General features: G+C 37.9%; 5 protein-coding genes across 9 annotated transcripts; 3 read left to right on the forward strand and 2 right to left on the reverse strand.

Annotated features, from left to right (window-relative positions):
- Positions 1-469: 469 nt before the first annotated feature.
- LOC116776880 (gamma-interferon-inducible lysosomal thiol reductase-like) lies at positions 470-8994 on the forward strand. 3 transcript variants are annotated; one of them, XM_032670167.2, is made up of 7 exons: positions 470-628; positions 4895-4972; positions 5347-5478; positions 7371-7439; positions 7794-7898; positions 7976-8128; positions 8866-8994. In XM_032670167.2, the coding sequence occupies exons 2-7, from the start codon at positions 4898-4900 to the stop codon at positions 8956-8958; spliced, it is 627 nt and encodes a 208-aa protein (XP_032526058.2). In that variant the 5' UTR covers positions 470-628; positions 4895-4897; the 3' UTR covers positions 8959-8994. The 3 variants fall into 3 exon arrangements, with proteins under 3 accessions (XP_032526058.2, XP_061385158.1, XP_061385159.1); XM_061529174.1 differs by having other exon boundaries at positions 492-645; XM_061529175.1 differs by lacking the exon at positions 470-628 and adding an exon at positions 2656-2758.
- Positions 8995-9203: 209 nt separating this feature from the next.
- LOC116776773 (zinc finger protein 3 homolog) lies at positions 9204-15058 on the reverse strand. Of its 2 annotated transcripts, none has more exons than XM_061529172.1 (7): positions 14853-15058; positions 14370-14438; positions 11702-11870; positions 11304-11479; positions 10948-11087; positions 10385-10517; positions 9204-9965 (listed from the first exon to the last, which is right to left on the reverse strand). In XM_061529172.1, exons 2-7 carry the CDS (start codon positions 14426-14428, stop codon positions 9338-9340), a joined length of 1305 nt encoding a protein of 434 aa, XP_061385156.1. In that variant the 5' UTR covers positions 14429-14438; positions 14853-15058; the 3' UTR covers positions 9204-9337. The 2 variants fall into 2 exon arrangements, with proteins under 2 accessions (XP_061385156.1, XP_061385155.1); XM_061529171.1 differs by having other exon boundaries at positions 10948-11183; positions 14853-15051.
- Positions 15059-15560: 502 nt separating this feature from the next.
- Positions 15561-17727, forward strand: LOC116776810 (zinc finger protein OZF-like). Its single transcript, XM_032670053.2, has 2 exons — positions 15561-16048; positions 16416-17727. Exons 1-2 carry the CDS (start codon positions 15834-15836, stop codon positions 17530-17532), a joined length of 1332 nt encoding a protein of 443 aa, XP_032525944.2. The 5' UTR covers positions 15561-15833; the 3' UTR covers positions 17533-17727.
- Positions 17728-17863: 136 nt separating this feature from the next.
- Positions 17864-20256, reverse strand: LOC116776772 (cyclin-dependent kinase 9). The gene is made up of 5 exons (XM_032670015.2): positions 19405-20256; positions 19200-19285; positions 18748-18885; positions 18488-18567; positions 17864-18407 (listed from the first exon to the last, which is right to left on the reverse strand). The coding sequence occupies exons 1-5, from the start codon at positions 20084-20086 to the stop codon at positions 18191-18193; spliced, it is 1203 nt and encodes a 400-aa protein (XP_032525906.2). The 5' UTR covers positions 20087-20256; the 3' UTR covers positions 17864-18190.
- On the forward strand, positions 19187-24386 carry LOC116776771 (sorting nexin-30-like). 2 transcript variants are annotated; one of them, XM_061529170.1, is made up of 8 exons: positions 19187-19309; positions 21842-21980; positions 22441-22560; positions 22630-22771; positions 22852-22934; positions 23036-23136; positions 23343-23471; positions 23713-24386. In XM_061529170.1, exons 2-8 carry the CDS (start codon positions 21843-21845, stop codon positions 24221-24223), a joined length of 1224 nt encoding a protein of 407 aa, XP_061385154.1. In that variant the 5' UTR covers positions 19187-19309; position 21842; the 3' UTR covers positions 24224-24386. The 2 variants fall into 2 exon arrangements, with proteins under 2 accessions (XP_061385154.1, XP_032525905.2); XM_032670014.2 differs by lacking the exon at positions 19187-19309 and adding an exon at positions 20801-20903.
- Positions 24387-24698: the final 312 nt, after the last annotated feature.

Raw genomic sequence — 24698 nt, forward strand, 5'->3', positions numbered from 1 at the left:
TTAACATGTTCATAGACGCATAATAAATAAGAAAAAACAAAATTTGTGTACTGTTTGAATGTCACGTAGTTTACAATAAAATATATTTGTATATTACTATATGTGAAATTAATATATAGAGAAACACGCGAACCCCACTTAAAGCATTTAGAAAGTTAAATTGAAATCATATTGTTAGTAAGGCGATCTTAACATGAGTCGGAACGACAATTTTTTTAAATCACGTATATTATTAATTTAATGCGCGATATTTCTTTAAATTTAATGATTTAGATTTGAAACAGAACAATGATCAAAGCATACATTTTTAACTAAGATGGACGCAAAAAAGCTAAACTTATTAGTCGTAGAGATAGAATGTAAATGAGCGTTACACATAAAAATAATTTCCAATTCATTTAAAAAGCGACCTTAAAAGCAATAACATAAAGCTAATGTTCGTATAACAGTAATAATATAATTCGTATAATTCCCGTCAGTTGAGTATGAACTCGCTGCTCGCTGCTCACAGACACAGCGTCACTCGCTCTCCGTGTCGTGGGTCGTGCGTCGGCGGCCGTTCGCGCGATTAAGTTTAAAAAAAAGTGTACACCGAAGTCATTGTTTGTGCAGAACCTTTGTTTTTTTGGTGAGCAGGTTTCAGCGGTAATGTTTTATTTGCTCTATTCACACACACGGCCTTCACAGTCCCAGTTCCGTTAGTCATTACATATTTTGATCATTTGTTCTACCGTTGATTCTTTTGTTTAAAGCTCTCCAATTATTATTATAAAGTGCATTTAACCGCCGGCCTCCCCTGTTCGTAGTTTTCTATGAAGCACGTATTTTTAAAATAATGCTGATGATTTTTTCATTGGTTGTATAGTTTTTTGAATTATCGCAAACAGAGTCGAACTTTCGAATTTAGTACTGTTGATACGCTTTCGTTCTTTGCTAGGCAGTGCGGGATTTTGTTAGACCTTGCTACGTTAGTTTGTTCTTTTTTCATCGATGTTTTTTTGTGCACATTTAACGTGTCGTTTAAACATGATCGAGTTATATGGAAGTTTTTTTTTATTAGACAGAACAAGTGTAATCATTTGCTTGATGAGGAAAAGAACATAGAATATTTCGCGATATTGCTCTTATAAAAACAATTTTTTTTTACATTTCCTTAAACAATAATCCCTCATCGTTGTAACTAGTTAGTTTCGGTCTTGTAATATATCGAAATAATATTTTAGAGCACGTTTTTTAACGTTACGTGCAAATAAATAAAAAAACAATTAACTGATTGGAAGCGCTGAGGCGATATGTTCCTAAATTATATTACTTTAGAAATAATACATTATTTACACAAGATGACCGCTGTAATAACTTTAATGAGAAACGACATATAAAAATATAAATCATTTTATTATTTGTAATAAAAAATATTCTAACAGACTTTCTCTTGTCACTGTATTTGAAGTAAGTACAATAATGAAGAACCAGTCAGCTTCAGGTTGTCTGCCCGTGATCGATGTCGCAGAGTAACCGAAACGCCGGTAGTACGTAGACATAAAATAATATACAAACGCGTAGTGTCTCAAAGACTTAGTTTAATTTAATTTATATTTTCCATGAAATGAAGTAACAGTTTAAATTGCATTATAATAGTAGTGTAATTAAATTATACAAAGTTTATTTTACTTTCCTTTGTATACTTAGTACAAGCTTGCATCGTATCTACATACTACATACTAACGGTTTCCCGTTTCTCATTCAATAATACGTTAACACTATAACGTGAGGATTTATTATTTAAAAACTATTAACGTCCCGTATCTAAGTAATGATTTGAACTTGGACTAAGCTCTAAGTACCGATGTTTGTCGCTCCAAACTCCTACCTGTTAGCAAGTTTTTCACTCCCGTACCTACGTTAATAATGTTAAATGAATAGATTTACGAACGGAATACTAAATTTTGTGTGTAGTTTAACTATTGAGACTCGGCCTAAGAACACAGAACAGATATATTTTACAACGAGTTTCTATATATTGTGTTTAAGCTTACTGTATGCATTTTTTTTAATAAAATACGAGGCTTAAAAAGTCTGCGTTTTAAATTACTTTGTTCAGATGTGAATATGTCTCGAAGGTTTTACATCTGTAATAAATTTTCATTAATTTAATAATTTATTAAAATTTATTTATTTCTGTATATATATATATATATATATATATATATATATATATTACATTCCATCTCAAGTTACACTATATTTAAACATAAGTTTTTTTTACCGATTGCGACCTATGTTTAATGCTGAATTATATATTGTACATTGAAATCTTATTAAAACCTTTATTAAATAATATCGATTAATCTCAATGCTACGAAGTCACTGTCCTCCGATAAGATGGCGCCACCCGACCCTTGGCCCGAAGATTACTGTTGCTATTTATATTATAAAACAAATATTTTTTTATTTCATTTTAGTTTTATGTATTATCTCTCACAACAGCAATGTCAGATGCGTCGAAATCGATATCCTTTGATCTTATCTATCGCCACGACAAATAACACTAACGTATACTCTACTTTGACTATCAGTACTAGTTTTGACCGCGACTTCGCCTGGCATTCGGGTTTAAGCTCAGAGTATTGTATAGCATGTTGAAAACAATACATTCAGTAATCAGCCGCCAGCGACATCTATAGTACGTGTCACGTGACTTCGTCCATACCACCGCTGTTATGTCGTTAGTTCTCGGGAACTTCACGGAATTTTCGGAGTAAATTACAACCTATATTCTGTTCTAATGTTTGAGCTACGTTATTTTTAAAGTTTTATCCAAATCCGTACATTATTTTTCGGGTAAAAAAGCAACGAACATTCAGACATCCTAACAAACATAATATTAGTGGTATGCAATGTAGAATTTAAAAATTATTTAGGATATATTAAAGTAAGTAGTTACTCATATAAAACGCAACTATGGTATTTAAGTACTTGACGTTTTGTAAGTCGGCCGAGATGTAATTTTTTTTTCCCATTAACCGTTCTATATCCCTACCACAAGTTTTGCAACGTCACGTCACACTGCACACGAAGCGTTTTCGGTTACTCGGTCGTAAACCTAAATTGAAAAATGAATGAAAAATTCAAGTGCTGCCTCATTCATAGGGCTGTACTTATAACGATGAAACTTTATATTCACAATACTCTTCGACAAAGAAATTCATCTCCCGTTTTACGTTTTGACATTTAAAATGTTATGGGAATAATTGTAATGATATTTATTCTAAAATAAAAATGTTAAACATACTTGTTTGTTATGTTCGATTTGAATAAAAATCTCACGCGTATTTTATAATTTACTTTAAAAAATTATTAAAAATTTTAAAAGCTGAAATATATTGACAGAAAGAAATACATTTCGAGACAAAACTATAGACTGTTTGATATTTTTAACTCGGTTACAATTAAACAAATAATTAAAAATAATCTTACGGCACGTTTGAAAATAAAAGCTACCAAAAAAAAAATTAAGATTTAAACAATATACACATACAATAATAAAACATGACCCGCCCGTCTGTAGTCGGTTAAACTGGGCCAAGAGGTTAATTCAATTAACCCTCCGGCGGCCGACACGAGATGTTTCACAGAAGTAACTGAACTTCTTAATGTACTGGGACTATAGTGTGAGTTTAGACTGTAACGGTAATACTGATAGTATGACGTTAACCACGAGTCTTCGGATGTGCTCGGATATCGTCGGGTGTTTTCGGATATATGACGTCAGAGTTACGTCACACTAGGTGTGCTAGTTGGACCGTTAGTAGGGCACGCTCTGTAATGTCTAATGTAATGACTCATTGTCTCCTTGAGGTTTGTGAAGTGGGAATATAATGGAGATTGGTGCGGTTATAACTCATTTATAAATATATTTAGATAGATAGATTACGGGTTATAGATTACTACAGATCATGTAGATTATAGATATGTGGTCAGATCTCATTCAATTACATCCAAACAGTGTTCATATGCTTCAATAAAAATAACACAAAAGATATTTTTAGAATGAAATTGAGTTTTTTGGATGCTACCCGATTTTATATCTTTATTACGTTTCAGTAATTAACCGTTATATGTATATGAAAAATACGAAAAAAAGCAGTTGGTAATAAATAAAGAAAATTATTTGAGCAACGGTTTGCAATATTTTCGGATTTCGTCAAATTAACAATTAATAATTTTGTAACAAAACACATATGAAACTTATAAAGCCTTTAATATTCCGTAACACGAACATGTTTCAAGATTATTAATGGATGTATTTTAATTATATCACATAGTTGGCACATGACCTTGGCTTTGATTTATCAAGGAAAATATAATAAATATATATATATATATATATATGGCTAAAAAATGTTGAACTTTGATTACTGATACATCATTAGGATGTAGCGAGAGATCGCATCAAGAAAGTAGCCTTACCTATTCAAGTCCTCAGACGGTTCTCGTTTTTGAACTTTTAGAATATTGAGTATAGTCTAAAACTAAGAGGAAATAGAAGGCTGTCTTTAAGAGAAACTTTCAAACTGTCGGTGTTGAGTTATGATGCGAATTCTCACTTAATGTAGGTTACATTGTACCAGCAGTATACCGTGAGAAATGATTCCGTATTCGTAGCACGGATACGTAAACGTTTAACTATAGAACTCATACTAAACGTCGTACACAAAATAACATATAATTAACCTTATGCTTAAAAAACTAGCTGTGTAATAATATTTGATAAAACATTTATAAGCAAGACTCTGATTCATAACAGCCATACAAGTATAACTCATCACCAAGATATAAAGTGTCTCGGGTTCGATCCCTGTCTTTATTTCTTTCTCATATCTTTTGTTTTCAGATCATGCGATCTCTGCTTGTTTTATTTGTGCTGACCGTCCTTTGTGGAGTTCACGCGAAGGGAAAACATGACGACAAGGTATAGTTGTACAAAATAAGTAATATATCCTTTAAGATAATATATAGTATAAGATATCCTTAAAGATAATATGTTGTTAAAGATAAGATATCGTATGTAGTTGTTGTGTATTTACATTGTAGTAAACTTGATCGCGGGCTGAATAGCTATTAAAACGGTTGTTTAGTAAAAGTGTGATATGACCTTCGCTGAACTCTTACCTGGTCGACCACGCGGTCGGCTGTAATGCGACATGCGATAGATGGACGTAAAACATTCAAATCCTTGATACATGTTTCACTTTAAAATTTAATCGGAAATATCAAAATATTCTTCCTTTTTTCCATCTACCCTCCTACCGATACGTTTATATTGAAACGTGTTTCTATGTAAAGGTGAAGATAGCTGTGTACTACGAGTCACTATGCCCGGACAGTAAGAAGTTCATAACGAGCCAGCTGGCCCCGGTCTGGAGAGACTTCCGGGGACAGGTCAAGGTCAAGATGGTGCCGTACGGGAAGGCCACCGTGAGTTACATCACAGTTAAATTACTTGGACATTTACGTTTATTTAGTACAGTAAGTTCTGGAATATTATTAATGTAATTCAAAAATTATGTGTCAATTCGTTGGTTCGGAATCAAGAGAGAGAGAGCTCAGAGAGAAATGTGTTAAGTTTGTCTAAAGAATATATGCTAACCAACCGTCAGCGATAACTATTGTGTGTTACTTCACACTGCATACAAATGTTATGAAATGACCACGCGGCAACCTCACGGAGTGGCGACATGAATTACAGCCTATGTCTTAATCTGGTACCTGAGCTACATTATCGTAAAGATTAATCAAAATCCGTACAGCCATTTCTACGCGAAAGAGCAACAAACATTGTTACATCCTCGCAAACTTTCGCTTTTTAAGACATAATATGAGTAAATTAGTAGTATCTGCCAAAGTAGTGAACACGATCGTTGTTGTCGATGAAAAACAGCAAAACCAACAGTGTTTAGTTCAAGGATAGAAACTCGTACTAATGACATACTCCAACGATTACATGAACCGAGATATTTATTGTTCGACATTAATATGTGTAGACAATTACACATCACTTACAACAAACGCAACACTTGAAGTGAATTTAATCAAGTTATTATTAATTTTTTTAGTTCGTCTTATGTTGGACTTTAATAATATTTTTTTATGATATATATGTGCTTTATTGCATGTCTATATAATACCGTACTCTCAAAGCTCAGCTTATCAAGTAAGAGATTAATTATTATAGATAAATCTTACCAAACTTTCTCATTCTCATTGTCTTGAGCACGTCCATCAAGACCTCCCTCCTCCCCTCCTCTGCACTACCAGCTTCAGATTAATTTTAATTTTCAACATTATTATGTTCTACAACAGACAATTCTAATTATATAACCCCATGTGCGTCGCAGCCATATTGACTATTGATGTTGGAATAAATTTATTTATAAATACACGAGGAAAATACATTTGAATTTAATAACTGCGTTTAAGTAACGTTAATACCTGTATATATATACACATTTAGGATTTAGATGACAAAATCGTTAAAAAATAACCTACAACTTTTAAATAACAAATCAAATCTTACCAAACTTTTCTTAAAGACTTTTCAATAATAATTATCTTAAACCAAAACACTTTAAATAATTAAAATTTAATTTACAAAGCCTCACAAAACGAGTCGACAAATATGTACTTTCCCGCGCAAAAGTGAACAAACCAAATGTCATCGCTTAATTGTCACTTCGGATGCGTTCCGAAGTTTTTAAGGTTCGGTTCGAATAAAAATGAGCTAATTTTTGATGGTATATAGGATATATGTTGTTATGATATATGATATACACATACGTCGGAGATATACTTAATATATTTCTCACTGAATCCAGTCTCGCAGTCCAGGCGGACAAAGTCGCAGTCAAGGATTAGTACGCAAATAAAAACATTAACTGTAATGAAATCTAAGGATTCCATGATTAATTTTTATGTATCAGAACTATGTTATAACTTTGTAAATATAAAAATCTCATCGAAATTAATCAAGACTATCACTTCTCTGACTGTAAGTCATCAGTAACCCTGACACGTATCACACTCACGCAGCTTATATTACTAACGTTGAGAAACATTGACCCTGAAGCAGTTCATAGAACTTGTATATCAAGAAACACAATCGATCCTTTAATGTTTAAAATACTATTATATAAATAAATGCATCACAAACTGACATAACATATATTGTCTCGTAGACTATTTCTAGTAGACACGATGGCTCGGTTTGTGAAGTTACTGGAAACAAAACTCGATCGTAGCAGGTTCAGACTGCTTTCATTATTTTTATTATTTTTTTTTATAAAAAGAGCAAATAATGTTTTTATTCTCAGCACGACAAAGTGAACGGTAAATGGCAGTTCATTTGTCACCACGGACCCGACGAGTGTTACGGTAACAAGGTATGAGGGACATTATATATTTAAAAAAAAAAATCATCATCTGTCATGAACAAAGTAATTACTATACGATATAAACATAGCTCATAACTTTATTCCATTTTTGTTGCTTGACGTAATCTTAGAACGCTGTGTATTCCATCACTATGAATACAGAATGCCGTTGAAATTTAATCAATACTTATACGTTTAGTTTAAGCAAGTTAATTATTTGTGCTAATTAATTCTATACCAGGCAACGTTGAAAGTTGAAAGTTGTGAATACAAAGATATTTACGAGAAAAACTTTTAGAGGCACAACATTTATTGCGTAATAATGAACTCTCAGCTACATCTTCACCACCTGTATCTCCCCAGCTCCAGTCATGTATCCTGAAAGACCGCACGCTCCAGGACACCGACAAGATGGAACTCATCATCTGTCTCATGGGACAGGAGCATCCCGACAAGGCCATCGACACCGTGAGATATTACCATATATAAAGCAATAGGTATTATACAAGAACGAGTATCTCTACACATTTTTATTACTTTTTCAGTGTCTTGGTCAAGTCAAGAGAGAAGCCGAGTCCGCCAAGTTGAAGAAATGTGCGTCAGGGGCCCAGGGTGACGCGTTGCTGGCGTCCTACGGTGACAAGACGGACGTCGTGCAGAGACCGCTGTCCTTTGTGCCGACTGTTGTTATCAACGAGGCGAGGATAAGAAATAACACGACACGATCGACCCCGACGTCACTCACCACACGACACGATCGACCACGCCCTCGCTCACCACACGACACGATCGACCACAACGTCACTCACCACACGACACGATCGACCACGACCTCGCTCACCACACGACACGATCGACCACGACCTCGCTCACCACACGACACGATCCACCACAACGTCACTCACCACACGACACGATCGACCACGACCTCGCTCACCACACGACACGATCCACCACAACGTCACTCACCACACGACACGATCGACCACGACCTCGCTCACCACACGACACGATCGACCACAACGTCACTCACCATACGACACGATCGACCACAACGTCACTCACCACACGACACGATCGACCACAACGTCACTCACCACACGACACGATCGACAACGACCTCGCTCACCACACGACACGATCGACCACAACGTCACTCACCACACGACACGATCGACCACGACGTCGCTCACCACACGACACGATCGACCACAACGTCACTCACCACACGACACGATCGACCACGACCTCGTTCACCACACGACACGATCGACCACGACCTCGCTCACCACACGACACGATCGACCACAACGTCACTCACCACACGACACGATCGACCACGACGTCGCTCACCACACGACACGATCGACCACGACGTCAGTCACCACACCACAAGAGGCGTTCCTCTTGATAACATTACATTTATTTGTTACAGAAATTCGACCAAGCCGTCCAGGACGAGGCCGTGAGCGACCTGAAGGCGGTGGTGTGTCGCGTGGCCGCCACCAAACCAGCTCTCTGTCTTTAAATTTAGTATTCACAATAATACACACGTTTACTGTGACTCCTTGTTTCATTGAATCTGTGCGCCGACGCTCCCGAGGTTCAGCTCTCATTTAGCTCATGTTTTATTCAAATAATCGACGACAGCTCGCTTATATGTAAATGTTTCTGTAACACTGGCAGAGGTTATCGATTTTCGATATCAATCGACAAGATCCGAGTATTTTATATCAAAAATCGAATTAATTGTATGAATTTAATAAAACAGCGTATTTTGTATGTTTTATTTACATGATGTACAATATTTACACGACGTCCTGCGCTTCACGGAAGGTACATAGAAATTGAGCTTCATAAATTATACAACTACCCACAATGCTGAGCGCGACCCAGCCTGCAGTGTATCACTTGTGTATTCTCCTGGAGGCGGCGTGTCTCCGCAGCCGGTGTTTCCGCAGGTCGCTCTCCCTCTTGGTCTTGTAGTCGCAGCCCTCGCAGGCGAACCTGCCCCCGCACATCCTGACGTGCCTCACCAGACTGCTCTTCACGTTGCTCCGGTAGCTACACTTGCTGCACTGGTACCCGTCCTTGCCGTTCACTATGACCCGCTCGTGCGACTTGAGGTGGTATATGAGGCTCATGTTGTGCCTCGCCCTGTAGTCGCACAGGTGACACTTGTATTTCTTCTCGTCTTTGTGTTTCCTCTTGTGTCTGCCGAACTGCGCCTTGCTGGCCGTCGTGTAGCCGCACACTTGGCACACCTCCAGGACGGTGGTGTGATCGCTCCTGTGCTTCTTGTACTCCGTCCTGTCGTCGGTGGTGAAGCCGCACTCCACACAGTAGTACTGGTAGAGCGGCCACTTCCTGTTCCGGTGTCCGTGCGGCACCAGCTTCACCAGCGGCAGATCGTCCTCCTCCTCGAGGTCGTGCTCCGAGTCTCCGTCGGACACCTCCACAGTGTCGATGTGAGGTTCCTCTATGACGACCTCGTCCTCGTCGCTGGACGTCAGCAGACTTATAGGATCCTCCTTCCTGGAACAGTTCAAATGCTAATATAAAACAATAATAGTAACTTCTTTAAAATAAAATATAAACTATTTTTCTTTTTATGACCATTATCAAAAATGTTCTAAAAGGTAAATAATATGTCTCTGTGCTGAAGGACACTTGCAGCTCTAAGGGGCATCACTTTCGTGTCGCCGACCCTTCACACATCTGTTCTCGTCTCTTGAAGAACCCCTTACATATATTACTACGTGTTTTTATTTATTTTTAACCACATACTCCCGACGTTTCGTGGTCACGGTTGTTGCAAAGTAACGTACGCGTAGTAATCCGAAAAATATTAGTTTCATTTAAATGACTACCCGCGACAGTCTTAGATCTCATTAGGCGACACTTCGCCAGCCGGGTTGTCCTCGGCCGCTAAGACATTCTCCACACATAAGTACCTCTCTCCAAGGTCGATGACATCCGAGTCTCTGTCCAGGTCGTGGTCGTTGTCCTGTTCCTCGAACAGGCCGGGGTCCACCTCGCACTGGACGCTCTCCAGCACCATCATACAGTCGCCGACCACGTCGCTACCTGCGTCACAACAATACTGCGTAGAGAAGGCTTCGCATCTACATATATCAGGGGTTCCCAAGCTTATTTTGTCGACTACCCACTTGGAGAATCAATTCTTTTTTTGCGCCACCATTTTTCGTTTATTCAAAAACCACTATAACTTATCCTAGCTAAATGAAATTGCAAATCACACAGGCCTCTAGAGACGTCCCAATTTTTTTCTGGGTCTTTTACCACCCCCTTAGACTCGCAGCGCCCACAAGGGGGCGTATCGTCCACTTTGGGAAAGGCTGACCCGTAGTGTTGTAGTCTGGTAGTAACATATAACAAAGTCAGTTTCCCTAGAACATGTTCTGAATGTAACTGCTATTTACCGCTCTCCATCTCCTACAGTACACTATGTCCTACGTGATGTTTACAATGTTTATATTGTCTCGTTGTCGCTTACCTTTGTCTACGTTAACTTCTATGTAGACGGGCGCGGCGTCTTCTATCGTCACCACGTCATTCTCCTCGTTCTGTATCTCTTTTTCTCTTCTTTCTTCTCCCTCTTTCTCTACTTCTCCTTCCTTTTCCGTTTCCGTTTCCCTGTTGATAGGTCTTATCTGTTTTATTTGATAGTTCGTTATAATGTCTTCTATGTCTTTGTGTGCTTCGTTGTCTTGTGACGAGTTTGCTACTAGTCTGTAATATGGTGAGTCCTGTATTAGTAACAGCAATATAAAATGGTTGTTTGTTGTTGTTGTTACACAAAATCTTTGTAACTGAACCATAGAGGTATTATATAATGTATCTGCTACTAACCGTTCGATAACGTCTCCGTTCGGTTCATGGTGTTTACTGTTTTCCGTCTCTATATTCTTGTCTATGGTGCTTACAGTCTTCAACGTGTTCTTGTCTATGGTGGCTGCGGGTATCTCGTCATTGATGTCGACAATGTTCTGTGTTGCTTCTCTTTGGGGCGACGGCGACTTTCTTAACTGACGAAATACACAAGGAAGACCTTTAAAAATATACTTGCCTAGAAGCGTGTGTCTATGTCAGTCATTGTTAGCATGGGGGGTGTGTGCCAACCTTTAAAGGCGCTTTCTTGTGTGAGACTGCGCGTATGTGTGTGTGTGTGTGTGCGGGTGCGCGCGCGCGTGTGTGTGTATTTACGTGATTTAAAATGTATTTCTTGGTGTATGTATGAGTATACTCACATCGAACACGCTCGGGACGACCTTCGCCTTGAGCCTGGTCTTCCCACGGATGAAGTCGTACTCGTCCTCCTTGAAGTGCTGATGACAGATGACCGAGTCGATGGTGATCCTTCCCTTGGTCGGCGTCACGTCCAGCCACTTCCGCAGCAGCGTCTTGCTCGCTGGGAAACTGTTTAAAGATAACATCTATATAATATGTTTCACTAATAGACGTTAGTTATTTCTTCTTCGTCTACAATTTTTACATCCAAACAGGTATTTTGACCAACTCCTCTCCTCCACGTCTCCAACCTCAGATTCTTCCAATTTTCAGGGTCCAACATGTTACAAGAATTACGAGTTACATTCGTCCCCACCACTGGTATATTTACGTGTTTTCGTTCTTGTCTAATGGCTCATAATCCTTAATGTCGTCCAGGTTTTATATCACCTAGTATATAATTATCAATTGGATGCTGGTTCCGAGCATACATTTTTGGACTGAATAATTTCTAAAATATGTCGACCAATATCACGAAGAACGGAAAAGACATTCTGAATTTCCTCCAGCTCTTGTACCACTTAAGAAATGTTTCTCGAAGAAAAATTTTCAAAAACCTTTCCATTGTCTTAAATTTCATATTTTAAACCAATCATTATTACGTTAAATTATGTTTTCGTTGATGTTGGTAATAAATTTAACGGATTTTTCGGAAGACGAAACCGGATGTAACAAATTATGTGAGGATCAGTCAAAAACTGAGGCTATTGAATGAGTTGCTTGACCCCACATAAAGTAGGGACTTCGCCCTTCAGTGCGTTCGTCAAAGGGTGCTCCGGCGAAGCCGTTCTTGGACCAACTCATCATCAAACCATTGGTAGCACAGACAATATTATCAGCAAATCTAACCACTTAACTCCTGGAGAGATCAGGTCCTTCAAGTATGAACTACTCTTGTTTACTATAGAACATCACAAAACATATCATATATTTGGTATAGGACTTTTTTTTTATGTGAAAGGTGGCAAACGAACTGACGACCTACTTGATGGGCAGTAGTGACCGTCGCCTATGGACATCCCCAACATAGATGTTGCGGATACGTTGGCAACACATTGATTGTTGAGGAAAAGGAAGAGGTGGGAATAAGGAAATGGCAGGCAAGGGTGGAAACGGGGAAAGGGCAACCGGTTCTCTCACTCATCGGACGAAACGCGGCCACTAAACGCTACTTCACGCAGATCTTCTGTGAGAGGGTGGCACTTCCCGGTCGAGCCAGCCCATGTTCGAGCTGTAATAATTTGACCACAGCTGGGCTCTACCACCACAAAACCTATTTGTTTGAAACAAAATATCCTTTGGACTTTTTTTGGGGCTCATCCGTAATTCAAGGCATTGTTTCGTACATTGCGTTTTCTGTACACTTCATCTATGCCACGATAGTCATCCGACTTGCTCTGTAAAAAGAGGTGGTGGAATTTAAACTCAGAGTAAATACTCCTTTAGGAGTTCTTTGTTACCCATAACAATGAGCCAATCATTGGCTTATCAGAGAAGGCTATAGCTTGTAAGGTGTAACCTTGTGTCTTGGTTCTGGAAACCCTGCCATAGAACAGCCTTCATCGTCCTCCTGAGTCACACCATCATATTCATCACACACACCATACAATCTCTAAGCTAAATTCCTGCATATTTGCTTTTTTTACATTGTTTTGATTTTTAAAAAATCCCTTATCATGTGTAACATCAGATGTTTGCTAAACATAATGCATTTACAATATTATTTTTCAACTTAACATAAAACAAAATTAATATTACATAAAAAAATACTCATACATATTTCTAATATGAAACGCAAGTAAGAAAAATGTTGAAGTCCGTCGAAGATTATTGTGTTGTACCAGAGGTAGAGAACAAGGAGTGTACTCTGATATCACACACAGACTTTGTGATAAATTGAGTGAATGTTCCCATAACCCGAGCCCAGGGCGTTCCTGTGTGCATGTGTTTTGTAATAAGGTCTTTCTACTACTAATCTACTAGTAAGTGATCGGTAAAGTGACTATATCTTCACTGTCAGATAACTTTATGTCGTAAAAATTGTATTATTCAAATGGACTGTATGAGAATATTCGAATGTGAGAAAACTTGTTTCATACTAAGGTGCTGTTGGTAGTATACTCTGTCAGACAGTACGCCTTCACGGCATGTTACAGGATAACTCCTAAATAATATTATAAAATAGCTCTGTTTGTGTGGAAATAAATATATATATATATATATATATAATTTTATTTTAATTAGACAATACAATATTTTATTTTCTGTATCTTAATACACATTTAAAGTAAGTTCATTCAATAAAAATTTATGAATTTAATATTTTTTTTGATATTTAAAGATTCTTAATTACTCTCCTGAGAAAGTTAAATGCAAAAGTCTGTTAAACTCATTAATCACAATATTTGAAGTTGGATAAACTGAACAACTGTAACTGTAGGCCAATATTTTTATGTTCAAAATGTATTATTTCAAAATTTCCCATACAAATAAATTCATTATGTGAAAAATAAGTTTATATTGAGATGTGTTTCTGTGACATATAATATAATGTTCTTTAAAAGTTACCTCAAACAATATTTTTTAATTAAAAGTATTTTTTATAAGACTGTGTAATATTTTACTTACGGAAAGTAAATTTTATCTTCATTTGTGTTTGGGCATCGTTCCACACAGCATCTACTCATATTGATGAATCTGGAATACAATTACAGTGAGTTTTAAAATAACTCAGAAACTAAAATAATTTAAAAAGTATATTATTATTATTATTTAAATTATATTTATATATGTAATAATTTCTTGCTCGTCTCGATCCTTGCTTTACAAACGCGATGCGTCCTTATTTATTGATAGAAATAATGTAGGCTTTAATACAAAAACCTTAAAGTTCAAAATGCAACAATCAGGACAAACCAACGCACAAAAGCGAAGCGATTTATGAATTACAACTATTTTAATATATTTATTTTATTACCATCGCAAAGCTTTGTCGAAAATCATCGTGAGCTTTTACTTGATTTCGTAATACATCACGATTTTAAACGCTTTTCGCGCGCAAACAGGATAAATACAAGGTTAGAAAGACCAAAAGTAATGTTATTATCATACCTTTATTACAATTATGCTAACAGTTATATGAGATATAGCACCACTTAAATCATAGTTAATAATTTGTATTATAAAACCATTTCAGTGTTTATACACATTACAACGAATAAGTTGAGGGTTGTGTGAAAAATATTTACTAATATTTCTTTTTTTATTTGATTCTTGACAGACACTAGGGTTTCAAACTTGAGACTTTACGATTGCATAAACCGATGTGTTAACTACACATCGGTTACAGACGTTCAAAATAGCAGAAAGTTTTATAATTTTTTTTGATTATTGCATAATGTCATTATAATCCAAAGACCTCCTACAGCCTACAGTTTGGTTTGTTAAAATGGCATTGAAAAGATTGAGTCCCAACGCCAAGTTAGGAATCCCGCTCCGCTGTGGTAGCTTCATGTCGAACTTTGATAAGATTGACGTTAATAAGTGCTCTAATTGACTTGTTGAAAAATAATAAATAATTGTTTACGAATGTATTATGATTATCGAGCTTTTATATTTTAATCTGGGAGTTGTCTTGGTCAATATTTTTTTGTTTGTTATAAACAAATCTTGACAAATTAAGTACATTAAAAATACGAACAAATTTTTTATTATTTTTAATAATAGGAATGACAATTATCGAGAGAAGGAAAGAGTTTAAAAAACATACATAGCCAATGAGCAATTCAACTAAATCGTTATGATTACTACTTAATTCTTTATAAATTAAAATTATCGTAAAAACATACCGGTTTTTTAAACGATGCATACTATAATGATATTTTGACATAAGCACTAAATTGTTTGTAAATAGTTTTCTGATCGACTTTTCAGTTAAAGTTTTTTAAGTTATCAAGGAGAACGTAATAGAAACATTTATTTGTTGTCATCATGTAAGAGATAAGTTTCTGTTTGAAGAAATTAAGAACTGAAGTTTACTAAGATCTGCCGATACTTGAATTCCAAGATAATTTAGAGAAATTAAGAATAGAAATGGAAATGTTGGGAGAAACTGAAAATGTAACTGGAAGTGTTGACCAGAAAACAGTAGAAAATGCTGATGTCAAACATTGTTTGGATGAAAAAACTGAGCTTCGGTTAATAAACGAAGAACTGACGGAATGTAAGATGGAAATGGATGAACAAAAGTTGGACGTTAGTGGAGGAGAAGTTTCAACATTCCGGAAGTACAGTTTACGTGAAGTCAAGTAAGATTAACGATTAATTAAAATATATGTTAGTTGTAAATGTTAAGACTTAGTAAGTGGAGCTGTGATTGGACCTTTAATATAAATGTAGTGAAAATAAGAAGCTGAAATGATCACACGGCGTCAATAATTTTGAGCGAAAGGAAATTATTGTAGTTACTAAGACGACATGCATGATTGTTTTCAGCTAGCTCAAAGATAGATTCTCTTATCCAAATGGATATCAGTTGGATGGATATGAATTTCAATCTCGTTTTATCAAAACCTGTATATTGACACCAAATTGCAGTCGCATGTCGATTTTTATTTTAGCTTTTGAAATATAACAAGTTATTTATTATAACAAGTACATGTAATTTTATTGCAGGCCAGTGATCAAACCTTTTCAACACTACATCAAAATGAGGATGAGGAACCACCAAATCAAGAGTGAGTTTGAAGAGCAGTACATGTGTGAAGTGTGCTACAAAATATCCACATCACTATCATCTTACCGCACTCACATGAAGCAGCATTCTGTTATAAAAGAGTATTTGTGTTCACAATGTGATGATGTCTTCAAAACTAACCGACAGTTGTGTGACCACAAAGTCCAATCTCACAAGGACGGCTGCTTCTCGTGCCAGGAATGCCAACTGGCATTCTCTGATCATTACACATACCTCCTCCATACATTTCAACACATCAGACCACCATACATTTGCCCTGAATGCCGCACACCTCTATCTAAATATAAATCCTTAGCTGCCCATTTGAAAATTCACTTCAATGATTTAGTCGAATGCCACATATGTCATAAGGAGGTGCGTCAGATGAGGCTAGCTGAGCATATAAGAGATCACAAGGGAGGTGTTGTCTGTGTGGAGTGCGGGAAGGTGTGTAACAATAAAAAAAGCTATGATTATCATTTAATTTCTCACACCGGAGTCAAGCCCTACCAATGTCTGTATTGCGGCAAGGGATTCTCTACTGCCAACCAAATGAAGACCCATACAGCAGTCCACACGAATATAAGACGTTATAAATGCGATATCTGTCACCAAGAGTTCAAACAGCACACAGATTTGACTCGCCACAAACAGGGACACGATGGATTGAGGTTTATCTGTGATTACTGTGGGAAGAAGTTCAAACAGAAGTTGTATTTGGCCTACCACATACGTAACCACACAAACTACAGGCCCTACAAGTGTCCTAACTGTCAGTCATCATTTACGACTCTTGCTAGTCTCAGATCACACATACAATATACTCATGTGTCCAAAAGAAAGTTCTTCTGCCTCATATGTGATTACGGTTTCCGAGTGCATTGTCAATACTTGAGACATTTGAGATCCAAACGACATTTACAGAATGCATTCAGTTCAGAGGAAAATAATCAGACTAATATTTTATTCTCTTTGAATAAACGGAATAGAATATTGGAGGTCACTGATTTAATAAATAAATTGCGGGAGCATGTTGTTTTTATTAAATCCAACTAATATTAAGTCAATTTGTATGTGAAATTCGTATTTAAGGTCCAAGAACCAAGTAACCACTTACACCATATATATATATATATATATATACAAACAGTATGCGTATGTGTATATATATATAAACATATTAACAGTATATTTTTGTTTTATATAAGTTATGTACAATTATTGAAGGCGGTCATTACAGCACTCTCATATATAAACCACTTATAAAGTCACCCGCGAGTTTAATCTCACACTTCAAGCACCACCTGTTTGTTATTCAAGAAATTAACCCTTACAATGTCAGAGGAACCTCTGTGTCATTGTTATCAAACAAACAAAGCCATAACAGTTGGGTTAAACTGAGTTAATTCAAATATTTTTATTGTATGAAACACCGTTAACATACTGTATATATTATACATGGTGTTCTATATTTTTATAAACTAGTTTATAACCATTAATTTCTATTCTTCACGTGAAGATATCAGTCTTTAACTGACATACGATCAGTTCAAGCCCCTTCGACAGGACGCTGGGCGACGGACAAAACTTTGTAGGACAAAACCATTCTCAACAGACTTTGAAGGTGTACTTGAGCATCACTTCAGTAATCTTCGAAATGTCAAGCAGTTTCATATATTAGTGTACAGGCAGATCGAGTGGATCTGACCTAATCCTAGAACACTCTGTCCTGGTAGCCCGAGTCCTGAGCTTGAGCTGGTTTGGGCTGCGCCCCAGGCACGTGGTGATGATGCCGCAGGTGTCCGGGCCTCCGCGGTGGAGCTAAGTACTCGAACATAGACTGTGTGTGTTGGGCTAACATGTTGGCCAGGTCGCAAGGCATGGGGTCCGTCCAGAAGAAGTCATGGTTCAGGGCTGTGTCCGCGTCGAATCTGAAAATTAATTATTCAACCACAATGACAAAAGGGGACATATTTCATAATATTTATTAAATTTATAATATCTTTGTTACCTCTTTGCAGGATCCAACTGTAAAAGCTTGTCAAGTAAGTCACAGCCGTATGGATCCTTTACATATGGCTTTAGTCTCTCCTACAGACACAATATTACTGTATTAGATGTGAGGTACTTCTTAACAATAACAAAAGGGGAAATAAATTTGTTTTGGACCCCACACTTATACCTACTTTATATTTCAACTCTGTATATAACTAAATTTAATGAGCAAATCTTTTTCAAGAATCTTTGTGTAAGAAACCTTCAGCGTCGTACCTTAACTTTCCTCTTTTGACCCTTCGGCAGTTCCATCTTTGTGTACAGGTCGAGACTCTCCACTCCGGGCCACACATCTGGAGTACACGAACCACACAACTGGGAAATCAGGATCAGCTGTTGTTGTTCCGTCGGACCCTGGACAATAAGGACAGAATGACAGTTGAATGAGGTCTCGAATATAATAAATAAATTTATGTGTTTGTGAATATCACAAGGTAGGACTTGAAAAATGTTCTGTTCCCACAGTTGGTAACAGAGATTATGGCTATAAAGGTCTGCTAGCAGTCTTCTACATGGTGGCAGTTATGTTAATGATAAATAATTTCCAGCTAGCACACTATGAATACTTTACCTATTGACCTATTATTACTTTAAAAGTCTCAATTACGAGGGCCAAAGAGTTGATATACATTTTCCATTTGATTTATAAAATTAAGTGTTGCAGAAACCTGCATGATGGGAGAGCGTGTCCACATCTCAGCCATGATGCAGCCCGCCCCCCACATGTCCACCGGAGGGCCATAGTTACGGTCACCTATAAAAGACTTCGGTTCAGAAGGTAAGTTGGAACATTCTACAATAAGTAAAATACATCTAATACAATGATTTTATTCTTTTTATCAAATATTATATATGATTGTCCAAAAGACGAACCGAGCAATAGTTCCGGAGGCCTGTACCACAATGTGACCACTCTGTTAGTGTATTTGTTAGCTTGTCCTGATTTCGCCACACTAAAGGCCCTCGCTAGACCAAAGTCGGCCAGTTTTAGTATACCATTCTTAGTTATGAGGACGTTGGCAGCTTTCATATCTCTGTGTAGGATTTTGTTACTGTGAATATAATATAAACCATTCAAGAGCTGTTGCATCACTTTCTTTATTTCCCCTAAACTAAATTTCACGTTCACATTTGATAAAAGTCCCGCCAAATCGTGTTCACAGAAGTCAAACACTAAATAAAATGTTGATCTGTATTTGTTGTGTAACGTCGCTTTCGTTCTGCATATTTCTATTAAATTTACAACATTCTCGTGTTTTAATAATTGTAATATTTTTATTTCTCGCAGGGCAGTGATTGGGAAACCTTCTTTTTCGTTGTCCATCAAGACTTTCTTCATGGCTACAAACTTTTTGCTACTATTCCTCGCACGAGCTTTGAATACCTCTCCAAAAGTGCCTTGACCAATTTTGGCAACTTTTTCGTATTTAGACGACTCGTCGCAGAAGGGAAAGTCAAAGTCTTCTATATACTTCTCTTTTTCCCTCATGTTGAGGATGGTGGAACTGGTGCTTAAGACTGGCGCAGGCTCCCGCGGAGCGCTGACGCCTTGCATTTTGGAAGCAATTTTGACGATTGTGTAGAACTCTACTTCTAAAATTGTTTTTTTGTCGACTTGGACACTGGTCTTATAAATCTTTCATAACAAAGAGAATAGAAAGTTATTTTAACTAATGTGGCATCTCGAGAGAGATTGAATACAAACCTACGATACGTCAAATCTAAATGACGTTCATAAGTTTGAAGGAGATGACACATGGATAAAATTAAAACATTTTTTTATAACATTTGAGATCGAAGTTTTAGAACTGCTTTACCAATTATTATGGAATTTATAAGATACTTATTAATAATTAAGAGATAATCTGAAATTCTCTTTGAGGTTCCAATTTATTCCAATTATGACATTAATGAAATATTTTCGGTTAAAGATAATCCACTCCGCATATAAGGTCGAAGAATGAAGATCATTACTACCTGCCTCAATTTCAAAAGCAGGTATAAATAGAGAAAACTAGTTTAAACTTTAATATTAAAGGTAAATAAATTTGCCAAAGAAAGCCGTAAAAGTTATCTAAATATAAATATTACATAAACGGTACAAAATTGCTGTTATAGTTATTATATGCTAATTTCATCAAAATGTATTTAACTCCTTATTTTTTGAATTTTATTGAACTTCAGGGTTCTTTTATTTTTTAATAATAAAATAAATATTTAAACTTAATTGGAAGATATAATGATACAAGTTTCACTATTGTCGCTCTGACAGTGACAGTTGTCATTTGTTCATGTCAATTCGCAAATAAATTTTTGAGTACAATATACAGTTGTGTTTTGCTTTCATTTACAAATAATTCGGCGTTTTCCAAGTAAGTATTACCAGTATAGGCTTTAAAACTTTAATATTGATGAGACAAAACTCTATCGGTAGATTTAAGTGTTTTAATTTATTTCAAGTTGCAATATCGATCCGTATTAGGGGATGTAGGGCGATTGCAAATATTGCTCACCTTTCTATTGTTATCATACGATGATAACACAATGTTTTGAATTAAAAAGTTCGATGAACAGTTACCGCCTACTTTCTTTAATTTGTACACTGAATATAATCTTAGTTAAACGTCGAAGCAATTGACTTATATGAACGATATTCACACATAGTAATAGTTAAAAGAAAACTCTACTTAAATGTATAATACTGCTGAGTCATAAAAAATGTGTGCAATACATTATTATTATGTGCTGTTTTATGATTACAAGTATTTAATACATTCCTGTTTTAATTTTATTTTATAAAAACATAATAAATTTATATATTTCCGTTTTTATGGATAACTTTTAGATTTTTTTTTTTAGTTTTAATAAGAAACAAAATATTCATTCTTAGATATATTAAAATATAAGTAATGAACCATGGAAACCTTTGGACTATCAACTATTGTTGTACCGAGTTTTTCTTCACAGATACCTTCAGAGTAGTTTAAGAAGTATTGTCACAGACTAAGAATTAAATAACATCAGTATTTTAACAACAATTATAAGATTGCTGACTAAAACTTTGTGAGAGTGTTTGTTCAGTTCACTGACACATACAATGTATCTTGGGTTGATATATTGAAACTACAACTAATAGCAACATTAGTCCCTGAGAAATAATTAATGACTAAAATAGTAATGTTTGAAATAAAACATTTATTGTATTAATGAGTCTGTCCACAATACTCTAGATATAAAAAAGATCCGTTTTGCACCACCGTAACCCTTAGGATGTGATCCTTACTCTTATGAGGTCTTTGTCTTACACCAGAATGGCCAGTGAAAGCAGCTCCGCGGTCATTGAGCTGAACGACGCGGACGCCACGGACACGGAGGCCCCGAGCGTCACCGACGACACCCAGGAGCCTCCGCCCCTCATCATGGAGCACGGATATGATATAGCTGTTAAGGTGTGCCGGGGTGGCGAGTGGTTAACATGAGGGCGTCGATGTAGCTTGTATATATGTATGGAACACTTCTATGAATGTGTTTGTGGGTTGTTGTTTATTTTCACGTGACAGCTATTACGCAGACTTTGATGAAACTTTTAAAACAACGTAGTGCAGACCTCGCAGAATGAGATACAATTTAGCATTCAATGCCTTCAAGTTGTCGCGTTATAACGACCTAACGGTTGTATTGTGTGAAGTCCCGTGACACAGACGATAGATGGCGCTGTCGGTTGGTTAACATAAGAACTGTTTTAACACACTTTATATGTACATTTCTCTCTGAACTGGATCCGAATTTTTTAAGGAAAACGTAGTCGTTAAAAACTATTTCAATAATGATTGATCGCACACCGAACACGTGTTCCGTGTAATACCTCTTCCCCCCACCCTCTGTCTCACCGCTCTCCTCGATCTCCAGGTGGACGCGCCCATCAAACAGCTGTCCACGTTAGAGACGTTCGTCACGTACCGCGTGCGCTGCACCTGCGCCAGGTGGGAGTCGCCGCCCTTCGTCAGGAGACGGTACAACCACTTCAAGGTGATATATTGTCATATATAAGGAGTGTTGTATGTATAACAGTACATATATATCTCCCCCTGCCTGTAGTTGCTTCACAAGCGCCTGTCATCGTCTCACCCCCTGACGGCCGTCCCTCCCCTGCCCCCCCTCCACTCGGCCAGGCAGCAGCTCGACCGCTACTCGCCGCCCTTCGTCGCCGTCAGGTGTCTCGCTCTCAACGCCTTCCTCGGTGAGTGTTGTAACACGTCACACTCCTGCACTCCTGTAGTGATGTACCCGGTGACGTCACCTGTATGTTTGTGTGTGCAGACCGAGTCGCTAAACATCCGATACTGACACTCAGCGAGGACCTCAAGATGTTCCTCACGACACCAGACGAAGAACTAGATAAGGTCTGTTTATATAATATATGTTACACACACATGCACACACGCGCACACACACACACAAACACGCACACGCACACATTTATAACCTGGTGTTTTATTTCCAGGTGTTGAAGAGCGACACAAGCGCTCTGAACCTTTGGGGACTGAGCTCGGCGCTGTACGGCGGCGGGGGAGGGGGAGGAAACAAACAGACCAACGGAGCCCGGTGAGATATATATACATATATACAGAACGTTAGTTATTTAGTTCAGTTCCGAGACTTTGACATCAGAAGATTCAAAACAAGAAATGTATCTCCACGATCCGGAGCCAGACTCGGCAGTCGTTTTAACATTTGCTTTTGATTTATTTCAAGTATCAGCTCTCTCTGTATAAAATTAATGAAGATAATATTGTTTGTTTACTGTACAGTGTCAAAGACCCCGAGTTCAGTTCGGCGGCGGAGTACCTCGCCTCGTTACAGGTGAAGCTGAGTTCTCTGTGCTCCCTCACCGCCCGACTCTACAAGGGGACGGTGACGCTCAGCAACGAACTGGCCGGGTGGGTACCAGGGCACATTGTTATCTATACAATAACGATTTACTTTACCTAATAGTTGTGGTAACCAACCGACAGCGCCGTCTGTAGTCTGCAACATGAGACTCAGAGCAGAACAAAACTGTCATGACGACATTTTTAAATAAATTTATTATTTCTATAAAATTAACGAAAGTTTTTTTTACGTAAGAGAAAGATGGTAAATAAAATTAAGTGTTTATTTAAATATTGTATCTGTGGTCAGTATGCGTCGCGTGTGTGACGCCTGGTCGTCGGGGGGCGGGGGCGCTGCGGCGGCGGCCGCGGCGGTGAGTGCGGGGAGCGCCGCAGCCTCGGCCGCGCGTGCTCGGGCTCCGCTCAGGTACCGCGCCACGCTGCCCCTGCTAGCGGCGTACGCGGGCGCTCAGGCCGACAAGATCCGAGCCCGGGACGCCTTGCACGCGGCGCACGTGGCGGGCGCCGGACCCGAGGTCCACAACCGGCTAGAACAGGCCTCGGAGGCTTTGAGGGCGGACCTCGCGGACTGGCTGCCCAAGACGCGGGCGGAGATCAAGAGCGCGCTCCTAGAGCTGGCGGACAGACAGCTGGGGGCCGCCGCCGCCTCGCTGCGGGGCTGGGAGAGGGCGCTCAGCATGGCCGAGGACGATGGAGTCGTGTTCCAGACGGTCTCGCGCGCCGCCCTCAGCAGCAGGCACCGCGGCGACGACGACTCCAGCTCCGCCTCCAGACTCGAGGACGTCGACCTCTCCTCCTGATGACGTCACGTGGCGTCCACACAACCCTTATTTATTCGTGTCGCCGGTCCACAGACGCCGCAGCCAATAACCCCGTAACAGACTCATATCACTCGATCATAATATTTAATAATAATAATAATGTAAGTTTGTCTGTATATATAGAATATAGAGGTTTCGAGTATCCAGAGACTTTTATTGAAGGTTAACACGTTATGACGAATCGATTTGTAACCTCAGACCTACTAAACTTGAAATATTATCTTCTACGCGTTATGCATCTCGAAGCTTGATAGAATATTTTCACGACTAGATTGATAAAATCTCTTCACGACTAGATTGATACAATCTCTTCACGACTAGATTGATACAATCTCTTCACGACTAGATTGATAAAATCTCTTCACGACTAGATTGATACAATCTCTTCACGACTAGATTGATACAATCTCTTCACGACTAGATTGATACAATCTCTTCACGACTAGATTGATAC

Source organism: Danaus plexippus, assembly GCF_018135715.1.
Source record: "Danaus plexippus chromosome 29 unlocalized genomic scaffold, MEX_DaPlex mxdp_37, whole genome shotgun sequence".
Taxonomy (NCBI): domain Eukaryota; kingdom Metazoa; phylum Arthropoda; class Insecta; order Lepidoptera; family Nymphalidae; genus Danaus; species Danaus plexippus.

Bases quoted from the DNA above. Each gene is read 5' to 3' on its own strand.
- LOC116776880 (XM_032670167.2), top strand. From the start codon at position 4,898: ATGCGATCTCTGCTTGTTTTATTTGTGCTGACCGTCCTTTGTGGAGTT. The intron at 4,973-5,346 runs GTATAGTTGTAC...TTCTATGTAAAG, and splicing joins AGGGAAAACATGACGACAAG to GTGAAGATAGCTGTGTACTA. The intron at 5,479-7,370 runs GTGAGTTACATC...TTTTATTCTCAG, and splicing joins TGCCGTACGGGAAGGCCACC to CACGACAAAGTGAACGGTAA.
- LOC116776773 (XM_061529171.1), bottom strand. From the start codon at position 14,428: ATGAGTAGATGCTGTGTGGAACGATGCCCAAACACAAATGAAGATAAA. The intron at 11,871-14,369 runs GTAAGTAAAATA...ATCTTTAAACAG, and splicing joins GAAGATAAAATTTACTTTCC to TTTCCCAGCGAGCAAGACGC. The intron at 9,966-10,384 runs GTACTTATGTGT...GAACTGTTCCAG, and splicing joins GTCATCGACCTTGGAGAGAG to GAAGGAGGATCCTATAAGTC.
- LOC116776810 (XM_032670053.2), top strand. From the start codon at position 15,834: ATGGAAATGTTGGGAGAAACTGAAAATGTAACTGGAAGTGTTGACCAG. The intron at 16,049-16,415 runs GTAAGATTAACG...ATTTTATTGCAG, and splicing joins TACAGTTTACGTGAAGTCAA to GCCAGTGATCAAACCTTTTC.
- LOC116776772 (XM_032670015.2), bottom strand. From the start codon at position 20,086: ATGCAAGGCGTCAGCGCTCCGCGGGAGCCTGCGCCAGTCTTAAGCACC. The intron at 18,568-18,747 runs GTACGACGCTGA...TTGTGTCTGTAG, and splicing joins GTCAAAAGAGGAAAGTTAAG to GAGAGACTAAAGCCATATGT. The intron at 18,408-18,487 runs GTAACAAAGATA...ATTAATTTTCAG, and splicing joins CAGTTGGATCCTGCAAAGAG to ATTCGACGCGGACACAGCCC.
- LOC116776771 (XM_061529170.1), top strand. From the start codon at position 21,843: ATGGCCAGTGAAAGCAGCTCCGCGGTCATTGAGCTGAACGACGCGGAC. The intron at 22,772-22,851 runs GTGAGTGTTGTA...TTGTGTGTGCAG, and splicing joins CGCTCTCAACGCCTTCCTCG to ACCGAGTCGCTAAACATCCG. The intron at 22,935-23,035 runs GTCTGTTTATAT...TTTTATTTCCAG, and splicing joins CAGACGAAGAACTAGATAAG to GTGTTGAAGAGCGACACAAG.